The 9,967-nt window shown below is 66.9% G+C and overlaps 3 protein-coding genes across 6 annotated transcripts in view; all 3 read left to right on the top strand.

The window, feature by feature from the left end:
• Positions 1-38: 38 nt before the first annotated feature.
• ALDOC (aldolase, fructose-bisphosphate C) lies at positions 39-3,047 on the top strand. The gene is made up of 8 exons (XM_085309313.1): positions 39-189; positions 310-521; positions 636-690; positions 861-1,021; positions 1,296-1,379; positions 1,473-1,647; positions 1,737-1,936; positions 2,494-3,047. Exons 1-8 carry the CDS (start codon positions 78-80, stop codon positions 2,587-2,589), a joined length of 1,095 nt encoding a protein of 364 aa, XP_085165439.1. The 5' UTR covers positions 39-77; the 3' UTR covers positions 2,590-3,047.
• A 518-nt stretch (positions 3,048-3,565) lies between these two features.
• PIGS (phosphatidylinositol glycan anchor biosynthesis class S) lies at positions 3,566-7,912 on the top strand. Of its 3 annotated transcripts, XM_085309310.1 has the most exons (12): positions 3,566-3,636; positions 3,740-3,879; positions 3,949-4,060; positions 4,236-4,325; positions 4,456-4,547; positions 4,982-5,180; positions 5,535-5,677; positions 5,765-5,879; positions 6,145-6,290; positions 6,427-6,527; positions 6,890-7,100; positions 7,297-7,912. In XM_085309310.1, the coding sequence occupies exons 1-12, from the start codon at positions 3,606-3,608 to the stop codon at positions 7,570-7,572; spliced, it is 1,656 nt and encodes a 551-aa protein (XP_085165436.1). In that variant the 5' UTR covers positions 3,566-3,605; the 3' UTR covers positions 7,573-7,912. The 3 variants fall into 3 exon arrangements, with proteins under 3 accessions (XP_085165436.1, XP_085165437.1, XP_085165438.1); XM_085309311.1 differs by lacking the exon at positions 3,740-3,879 and having other exon boundaries at positions 3,572-3,636; positions 4,240-4,325; XM_085309312.1 differs by lacking the exon at positions 3,740-3,879 and having other exon boundaries at positions 3,595-3,636.
• Positions 7,913-8,580: 668 nt separating this feature from the next.
• UNC119 (unc-119 lipid binding chaperone) overlaps positions 8,581-9,967 on the top strand; it is a 17,024-nt gene continuing 15,637 nt past the window's right edge. For both annotated transcript variants that reach the window (XM_085309309.1, XM_085309308.1), the window contains exon 1: positions 8,581-8,779. In XM_085309309.1, the coding sequence (XP_085165435.1) occupies positions 8,659-8,779 (121 nt within the window). In that variant the 5' untranslated portion in view covers positions 8,581-8,658. The remainder of the gene's footprint in view (positions 8,780-9,967) is intronic.

Raw genomic sequence — 9,967 nt, 5'->3', positions numbered from 1 at the left:
GCCCGGGCCCGCGGCGGGGAGCGGGTGCTCGCTCGCCGCCCCCCGCCGCTCAACCCCGCCTCGGCGCAGGCCCCACCATGACGCACCAGTACCCCGCGCTGACGGCCGAGCAGAAGAAGGAGCTGTCGGACATCGCCCTGCGCATCGTGGCCCCGGGCAAGGGCATCCTGGCCGCCGATGAGTCCGTAGGTGGGTCGGGGGCCGCTGGCCCCATCGCCGGTGCTGTTCCCTGCTTTTCCCCGAAACCGCCCCCCTCCCCCCCCGCGGGCCTGCCCGGCCGGGGGGCTCACGGGGGTGCTGCTGCCGCAGGGAGCATGGCCAAGCGCCTCAACCAGATCGGGGTGGAGAACACGGAGGAGAACCGCCGGCTGTACCGCCAGGTCCTCTTCAGCGCCGACAGCCGGGTGAAGAAGTGCATCGGTGGCGTCATCTTCTTCCACGAGACCATGTACCAGAAGGCCGACGACGGGACCCCCTTCGTCCAGATGATCAAGGACAAGGGCATCGTCGTGGGCATTAAGGTGGGTGGAGGGACCCTGGCGCACCGGCTGTTTGCCGCTGGCTGCGGGGTGGGGGAGGATGCCGAAGAGGGGGCTCGGCGGGGGTTCAGCACCACCTTCGCCTTCTCTTTGCAGGTGGACAAGGGCGTCGTGCCCCTGGCTGGGACYGATGGTGAAACCACGACTCAGGGTACGCAGCACAGGAGGGTTGGGGTKTTGGTTTGGGGGTGTCAGGGCTGGAGGTGCCAGATTTAGGGTGCAGGGGCTGGAGGTGCTGCGTTTGGGGTGCCAGTTCTGGGGGTGCATGCTGGGTTTGGGGGTGCCAGGTTTGGGGCACCACCCTGACGGGCCACCTCGCAGGTCTGGACGGGCTGTCCGAGCGCTGCGCCCAGTACAAGAAGGATGGCGCTGACTTCGCCAAGTGGCGCTGCGTGCTGAAAATCGGCGACAACACCCCCTCTGCCCTCGCCATCATGGAGAACGCCAACGTGCTGGCCCGCTATGCCAGCATCTGCCAGCAGGTACGCGCCCAGGCTGCAGTCCGTCTGTCCAGGGGGCCAGACCTGGACCAACAAGGATGCATATTGTTGCACTGGGATGGGCATCAGCCCACGAAGATGATCACTCTGTGAGGACAGGCATTGCCCTGCGAGGCTCGGCMTCTGTCCACGGGGCTGGGTATTGCCCCATGGGACTGGGCATCGTCCCCCGGGTCCAGGCATCACCCCGCTGGGCCCCACAGCCAGGGCGATGCCCAGGACCCTCCCCGTGACGGCATCACTCGGTGCCTTGCAGAATGGCATCGTGCCCATTGTGGAGCCGGAGATCCTGCCAGATGGTGACCACGACCTCAAGCGGTGCCAGTATGTGACAGAGAAGGTGAGGGGCGCAGCACGGTGGGCACGGAGGGGGGGGGGACCTGGACCATGCTGTGCCAGGCCAGGGGCCTCCCTTCCACCTGTATCCCCCCAGGTGCTGGCGGCCGTGTACAAGGCGCTGAGCGACCACCATGTCTACCTGGAGGGGACCCTGCTGAAGCCCAACATGGTGACTCCCGGGCACTCCTGCCCCACCAAGTACAGCCCCGAGGAGATTGCCATGGCCACTGTCACCGCTCTGCGCCGCACTGTCCCCCCGGCCGTCCCAGGTACCAGGACGTGGCAGAGATGGGGGGGTCATGGGGGTTTTAGGGGACTCCAGCAGAGCCCCTCACCGCTGAAACCCTGCTCTCCACAGGCGTCACGTTCCTCTCCGGAGGCCAGAGCGAGGAGGAGGCCTCCATCAACCTCAAYGCCATCAACACATGCCCGCTGGCCCGGCCATGGGCCCTCACCTTCTCCTATGGGCGGGCACTGCAGGCCTCAGCGCTCAGCGCCTGGCGCGGGCAACGGGACAACGCCAGTGCCGCCACCGAGGAGTTCGTCAAGCGTGCCGAGGTAATGGGGTGGCCTGCAGCTGCCAGCTCGGGGACGGGTCAGAGGGGGGACACTGAGGGCTGTGTCGCCATAGGGTGATGGGGGACACCAGGGGCTAAGTTTCCATGGGGCGATGGGGGACATTGAGGGCTATGCCTCATGGGGTGATAGGAGACAGCAAGGGTTGCGTCCCCATGAGACGGAGGACACTGATGGCCAAATCCCACCGGGCAACGGGGACGCTAATGGGATGGAGGATACCGAAAGCCACGTCCCATGGAGTGATRGGGGACACCAAAAGCTGTGTCCCTRTGGAATGGGGGACATTAAAAGCCATGTCCCGTAGGGCAATGGGGGACACCGAAGGCCGTATCTATCGGGGTGAGGGGAGACAGGGAGGGCCGTGTCCCCACGGGATGGGGGTGCTGAGACCATGTCCCTCAGAGTGACGGGAGACGCCGAGGCCCACGTCCCACAGAGCAGGGGGGACAGCGAGGGCTGCATGCCYGCAGCGCGCGGGCCCCGGGGGCCGTGCCCCCCGGCGGGCTGGCGGCCGCTGACGGATTTCTCTCCCGCAGGTGAACGGGCTGGCAGCGCTGGGCAAGTACGAGGGCAGCGGGGATGAGTCGGGCGCCGCCGGGCAGTCCCTCTACGTGGCCAACCACGCGTACTGAGCGCCGGCCGGGGGCCCCCGGCCCGCCCCGGCCCCCGCCCCGGCCCCCCATCCTCGCCACCGCTCACACCCCGCTTCCACCCCTAGCCGCCGCCAGGAGCCACCACGCGGGGAGGGGAAGGGGAGTGCGCCCCGCGGGCCGGCCYGACGCCGCCGCGTCCGCGGATAACGTGGGGGGGGGGCCGGGGCGCCCTGGACGCCCGGCCCCCGGAGGGTGCCGCCCGGATGCCCCTTTGGCAAGGGGCTCCGGCGAGGCAGGGGGGCGGGAGGCCCAGCCGCGTGGGGGGCAGGAGGGGAGGCCTGGGGGTGCCCCTGCCCTGCCGTAGCTTCGCAGTCCCGGTGGATGCTGCCCCCCCCCGGGGGCGCCGTGGCCCAGGGAGCCCCCACCGCCTGTGTYGTGTTCTGCGTGTGCACCCTGTGTACCAAATAGCCTAACAACGAATAAACGGTAGAGACAGCGCCGCGCCTCCGCTTCCTCTGTCGCCGTGGCAGACCCCAGGAGCGCGTCCTCCCCTCCTCGAGCTGCTCCAGTCCTCAAGGGRCTACGGCGCTGCCCCGCAGCCCAGCCCTGCCATGCGTCACGCTCACCCACGCAACGAGTTGTGCCCATCCTCAGCTCACCCGCACCCATTACGGAGCTCCAGGGCCGGCCACGCTCCTCCTACAGGCCACGGGGCGGGCAAGGACCCCCCCACAACCCCTCCCGAGGCAGTGCCTGTCCCTCTTCCCGTTCCCAGCGGCCCCCGCGGCGCGGTGCTCGGCGCTGCACAGCCGCCCCGCTGTGCCACCCGCCGCCTGCGCGGGCGCCGCCTGTCCCTCCGCGGCACCCGTAGAGGCGGCGCGACCACGGCCCGCCCCCTCGAGGCGGGTAGCGAACGCTGACGGGCGCTACCGGCCGCCCGTCTGCGCAGCCGCGCGCCGGCCTCTGCGCCCATTGGCTGCTCTGGAGACCGGGTGCTCTGAAAGGCTGGGCCGGGCGCGGGCCCCGCCCCCCAGGAGCCGGGCCCGGAAGGGAAAATGGCGGCGGCGGCGGCGGCGGATGAAGCAGGTAGCGGGGGCACCTGGGCGTCCGGCCGCGGCCGTTTCCCCTCCGTTCCCCCGGGAACCGCCCGTCCGCGGCCGTTGCCCGGTGCTCAAGCGTGTCCCCGCAGAGAAGGCGCGGGGCCGGCAGGCCGCCCTGTGCTTCGCGGCCATCGCTGTGGCGCTGGGGCTGCCGCTGTGGTGGAGGACGACGGAGACGTACCGAGCCGCGCTGCCCTACGGCGACATCGCCGCGCTGGGCGAGCTGCCGGTGAGCGCCGGGGGCGGGCGGGCGGCGGGGGCCGGCAGCGGGCCGCTCGCGGTGACGCGCCGCGCTCAGTTCCAGCTGGCTGTGCCCGTCRCCGTGGTCTTCGCCGCCGGGTCGCTGCCCGGGGACCTGCCGAGGCCGCTGCCCTTCAGGGAGACGCAGGAGAAGGAGACGGTCCTGAACCGTAAGAGCTTTGCCTGCCCGTCCCTGCTTTGCTGCCCTAGAGCTGGTGCCTGAGGAGCCTTGCGGCCTGAGCCCCCCGGGGTTGTGCCTGGCCCCGTCCGGCACACTGCTCTCGCGATGGCCGCGGGGCCAGGCGCTCGGACTGGCAGGGTCACTCAGGCTTTGTCCCCTGGCAGCAAGAACCCGCATCACGTCACGCTATGAGGTGGTCTTTCGGAGCGCCGCGGCTCAGGAGGAGGCAGCCCTGAACGCGGTTACTGTGCAAGGTATCAGGCCAACGGGTCTGTGCTGCTTGTGCTGCCTAAACCCAGTGGGGCAGGATGCAGGCTCTTTTGAGGAGCTCAGCCTTTGCTACCTCTTGGGTTGGAGGCCTGYTAATGCCTCCCTTTTCCTCAGAGGCTGATGCTGCTCTGCACCAACTACAGGCTGCCTCACTGGGCTCTCTGACTCTATATGTGATCCCTGAAACCTCCTTGCTCCTCCCTCAGGTAAAGTATCTGCTGTACCGTGGCGAGGGGCACCCTTCAGTGCCAGCCTCTGTGCTGCCATGGAGATACAGTGGTTTGTGTCTCAGCTCTAGGGCAAGTGGGTGAATCTTGGATGRGTTGGTGTGGACAGCTGCCCGGGAGGAAGTCCTGGATCTTTTATGCTTGGTGTGACACTGGGTTGTGGCCTGGGGCTCTGAGATGTAGAAAGGTTTGCTAGAAACCCTCAGAATTTGCAGGGAGAAAGAGGGACTGTTGGGGCTGTGTCCTGTGGTTGAGGAGGGATCCGACTCTTCATCCTTTGCAGATACCTGGTTCCCCTGTCTGAGGGGAGAGGTCTGTCCCTGGGTAGTTACAGGTAGCCCCAGGCTGTTCTGTGTGTTGGTAGGGTAAAGAGCCAGGCCTGMTCCCGGTCCTCACCTCTGCACCTTCCCCAGGGTGTTGGCGTGTATGTGGGGAAGCACCGCAGTGCCCTGGTGAGGGCCAGGGAGGGCCTGGCCGCCCTCCACGCTCGCCTCCAGCAGGTCATACAGATCATGTCCTTCACAACCAGCTCCATCACTGCTGCTCTCTCGGACCGCCTGCCTGCCAGCCAGCTCAGCCCTGATGCCCGTCGGCACTTCAAATCCAGTCTGGGTACGGGCACGCGGTGTGTGCGCCCAAGCCGCATCCCCTGTCCTGGGGGAAGGCCAGCTGGCTTGGGGAGGCAGGGTGCCATCCCTGCCTTGCTGGTAGCATCCCTGGATGTCTTCTGGGGTAGCAGACCTGTGGGGTCCTCCCTTTGTCCTTGCCTGTGGCTCTGGGCCAGGGTCTGTGCTGCAGTTGGGGCATGTTGAGGTACCAGAGAGTGGCCCCGTGTGARGGAGGGCCAAGGAGAAGGGGGCTGAGCCCTGTTAGCTCTCAGGAGCTCTGCAGTGGTGACATGCCTGGCCTTGGAGTCGCCAGGTGGGTTGTTGTGCCGGTGCTGCACAGGCTCTTGGTGCTCGGCAGGGTACGAGATCACCTTCAGTCTGCTGAACCCTGACCCCAAGTCTCACGCTGTGCACTGGGACATCGAGGGTGCCGTGAGCCGTTACGTGCAGCCCTTCCTGGACAAACTGAGCTTCGTGGCCAACTTCTCTGTCGATTCTCAGGTGAGGGCTGAGAGATGCAATGGGGAGAGCCCTGCCTTGGTCGTACTGAGTGTCCCAAGTTGCGCTTCACTAGCAACATCCCTGCAGATCCTGTACTATGCTGTCCTCGGGGTGACACCGCGCTTTGACAAGCAGTCCTCCAGCTTCCTCTTGAGTGCACACAGCCTCCCGCACGTCATCAACCCTGTGGAGGCCAGGCTGGGTGAGCACTACACTCCCTGCCTGGCCCTCAGAGGATCAGGGTCTGCTGAGGGAGGGACAGCCTGGYTTACAGCCTGCACCCTTCCCTCCCAGCAGCCCTGTCAGCCCCAGATAGGGGTGAGGATGTCYGAGGCTGCTGGGCTGGGAGCTCCGCTTGGGGCTTGCTGTTTAAGGTGGAGCAGCGCTGGGCTCTGCTCTGGTACTGAACACTGCTCTCCCCATCCGCACGGGCCAGAGGAAGGCTTTGACTGTGACTCTCACTGCAGGCTCCAGTGCTGCCTCACTTTACCCTGTGCTGAACTTCCTGCTGTACGTGCCAGAGCGCTCCCACTCCCCTCTCTACATCCAGGACAAGGATGGAGCCCTGGTGGGCACTAATGCCTTCCACAGCCCCCGCTGGGGTGGCATCATGGTATGGTGTGGTGGGGTGCTGGTAGTGAGCACCCCACTCTAATGAGGTGGTTGCTGCCCCTCTGCCTGTGGCACGTGCGGGCAGTGCTGCCAGCCCCGTGGCTCTGGTTGTGCCTGGCTGATGTGCTTTCTTGCAGGTGTACAATGTAGAAGGCCCTGCTTCTCCTCCGGCCTCGCTCCCGCTGCGTGTGGATGTGGACATGGTGCAAGTGATGGAGGTTTTCCTGGCCCAGCTCCGGTGAGGATGCACTGTTCCCTCCCCAGGCCTGTTTCTGCTCTTCTCGCAGGTCATGTGTGAATCGGATTGGAGCAGGCAGTGCCTGTGCTGGAGCCCAGCAGCTCACTCTGCCTTCTGGGCTGAGGGTGGCTTTTCATGGTCTCTGTGGTGCTGACCAACAGCCAGCATCACTCCCTGGTTGGGGGATAGTGGCACATCTCCTGTCTCTTCATATGGGAAGCTTATCTTGTCCTGCCCCATGTGTAGGAGGCCATCAGTCCTGGTCTGAGTCCTGCCAGGACTGAATGCACTGGAGAAGAGGAGGAGTGCATGCAGGGCTGTGGGCCTGTGACACAGGCTGGGACATTCCCCTCTGCTCCTAGGTTACTGTTTGGGGTATCTCGGGAGGTGCTGCCCCCAGAATTCCTGCTGGAGAGCCCAGGGAATGAGGGACTGGCTGACTGGGAGCTGGACCGCTTGCTCTGGGCTCGCACTGTGGAGAACATTGCCACAGTATCTACCACCTTGACCTCTCTGGCCCAGCTGCTGGACAAAATTGGGAACATTGTCATCAAAGATGATGTTGCCTCTGAGGTAGGTTGGGCAACCTGAGCGAGGAAGTGGATGCAGGAGGGTGGGAGACATGGTCCTCATGCTGAGTGCCAGTTGCTGTCACTGAGCTACTTCCCAGGCCTGTCAGTGAGCAAAGACCTCCAGGCTTGTATTTCTGGGGCCTGTAGCTCCTCTGTGATCCTGGCCCAGGAGGACCGGCTGTGTTGTTGCTGTACAGGTATACCGAGCRGTGGCTGCAGTGCAGAGTGCCATGGCAGAGCTGGCCGTGGGCCACCTCGACTCAGCCTTCCAGGCCAGCAAGGAGGCTGTCACCTCCTCAGAGCGAGCCTTCTTTGACCCATCACTCCTCCATCTCCTCTACTTTCCTGATGACCAGAAATTTGCCATCTACATCCCACTCTTCCTGCCCATGGCTGTGCCTATCCTGCTGTCCCTGGTCAAGATCTTCCGGGAGGCCAAGCAGCGCAAGAAGGAGCCCACCAAGACAGACTGAGCCCATCCTCACAGTGCCCTACTTTGGGGCTGGGGCTGCCCCAGCCACATGAAGGACGCTGTCATGGACCAGCAGTGCAGGTGTATGTGGCAGAACACTGACAGAGCCAGATGTTGGCCTGGCAGCTCAGCTTGGGTCTGCTGTTGTGGCTGAGATGCAGGAGGAGAGGCTGCTTTGAGGAGTGGGAGATGCTCTTGGGGTCCAGCACCCTCCAGTGGGGCATGCTGYTTGCACCCCAGACTGAGATGGATGGGTGGAGGAAGGGGCTCCCTGCATGTGCTCCTGGCCCTGTGCTGCCTTTGCAGCAAGCTGCTGCCCAATAAAGAACAACACGGGTTTGGCTGGTCCTGGCGTGGGGTTGTGCACACCTCTCCTGCCTCCGGGGGCTGAGAGCTGGCTTAGCCCAGCTCGGTGCGCTTGTGTGCCCATTGCGCTTTCCTCCTGCTGGCTCTGGGGGGACAGCTCTCATTTATGGGCTCAGGCTAAATACCCATAAGACGTGGGGCAATAGTTAAGGGGTCTGGTTTCTGCCTTATGGGTGCTTGGTGTGAAGCTCTGGGGGGCTGGTTCTTGCTGGGTGGGCCCTGGCTCCTGTGTTACAGGTATTTGGCCTCAGCCCCCTTGTGTAGGGGGGTGGTTCTGGGGGTCTGCTTCCTGTGGTTGGAGTACTTGGCCCAAAGCCCAGGGYGGGGGCAGTTACAGGGTTTCTCCCGTGCTAGTGTTCAGCCCTGCACACTCAGGGGCTCCGTGTGTTCAGCGTGAGCTTCTTGGGGGCCGTTACGGGATCCAGTTACGGGAGTTTGGCCAGCAACTCCTGGGGGCCGTTACCCCTTCACGGCGCCGGGCTCCCGAGCTCGGGCTGTTTTGCCCGGGCTCTTCGGGGGTGGGTTTGGGGTCTGGACCCTTTCTCCCCCCGCCCCCTCCCCCCAGTACGGCTGTTTGCAGGGGGCCGGGGCTCGGTGCGTGCCCGGGGCCGGGGGCGGGCCGGGGGCGGGGCGGGCCGGCGAGGCCCCTCCCGGGGCGGCCGGGGCCGGCGGCGATGCGCAGCCCGGCCGCGCCGCTCACACCGGCGGCGGCGGCGGGGCCATGAAGGTGAAGAAGAGCGGCGGGGCCGGGGCCGCGGCGGCGGCCCGCACCGAGGAGGAGCTGGGCCGCAAGGCGCTCATCGGGCCCGACGACGTGCTGGGGCTGCAGCGGGTCACCAGCGGTGCGTGGCGGGCCGGGCCGGGCGGGCCGGGGCCGGGTCTCCCCCCACGCCGGGCTGCGGGCCCTGGCAGATCCCGGGCTGGGGACCGGCCCCCCGGGGATGCACAAGCCGAGGATGTGGTGCCTCTGGGGCCTGCGGTCCCCCCCCCCCCAAAATGTAAGGCTAGCGAGCCCCGGGGGTGCATGAGCCAGGGAGTCGGGACTGGGGCTGCAGCTCCCCCCCCCGCCCCGGGATGCTGCGGGCCAGGCCGCCCCCTCGCAGGGTCCCAGGTCGGGCGGAAGAAGCTCCCTGGTGCTCCCGTCCGCGCCCCATCCCGCGCCGCTTTGTGCAGGGCCGGGCCGAGCCGACCCCCAGCCTGCGCCCGCTGCAGGGGCCTGGCTGGCTCCGTGGCCCCGGTGCAGGGGGCTTGGCCGCAGACCCCTCCCGGAGCCCCCCGAGATCCCCCCTAGCGCTACGGGCCGCGAGAGCATCCTGGGGTCGGCGGGCGCGGAAGCTCGGAGGGTTGGCTGTGCTTGGCCGCGCAGCTCTGCTGGGAACGAACCGGCGCTCGCACGGCCCTGTCTGCGCTCCGGGTGTCAAAACGGCGGCGTGCCGGGCTGCGGGCGCCGTCCCGGCTCCGGAGAAGGCGCGGGCGTGCGGCCGGCCTGGCCGCAGCGGTGCCCAGAACCAGCCCGCTGCCCCCCAGGAAGGCCCTTGTGCACGTCCTGGCGCCTCTGTGCCGGCAGCGGGTCGGGCAGGAAGGGGGCTGGCAGGAGCGGGGGCTGCCCGGAGTGCCGTGCGGCGGGGCGGCAGAGCGGGTTTCGGCTTGCCGGCCTGTCTGCGCTCGGGGAGGAAGGATGCGGGAACCGCGCTGGCTGCGAGCAGCGTGGACGGATGGGCAGCAGGAAAACCTCGGTGCTGCCCCTCGGGAAGGGGCTGCRGAGGCTCCTGCGGAGAGGGGCTGCGACGCTGCCTGGGCCGGGCAGTGTCCTTGGGCCTCTGCTCCCGGCTGCAGCGCTGCTGGGCTGCGGGGCTGACTCGTTACCCAGGAGCAGGAATCCTGCTCTTCCCTTCTTGGAGCGGGAAGAGCTGGGCGGCAGGCGCAGGAGCCAGCTGCCCGCGTCCTCCGAGGGGCTACGCGCCGAATCCAAGCGACGGCTGCGTTAAACGCTTTCCAGCGGGCTGCGCGTCCCTGCCTTCGGCAGCGCT

The sequence above is a fragment of the Rhea americana genome, unplaced genomic scaffold (genome assembly GCF_003343005.1).
Source record: "Rhea americana isolate MKP2758 unplaced genomic scaffold, rheAme1 scaffold_295, whole genome shotgun sequence".
Taxonomy (NCBI): Eukaryota; Metazoa; Chordata; class Aves; order Rheiformes; family Rheidae; genus Rhea; species Rhea americana.
Note: the sequence above shows the minus strand (reverse complement) of the source record. Positions and strands in the feature narration are given on the sequence as shown.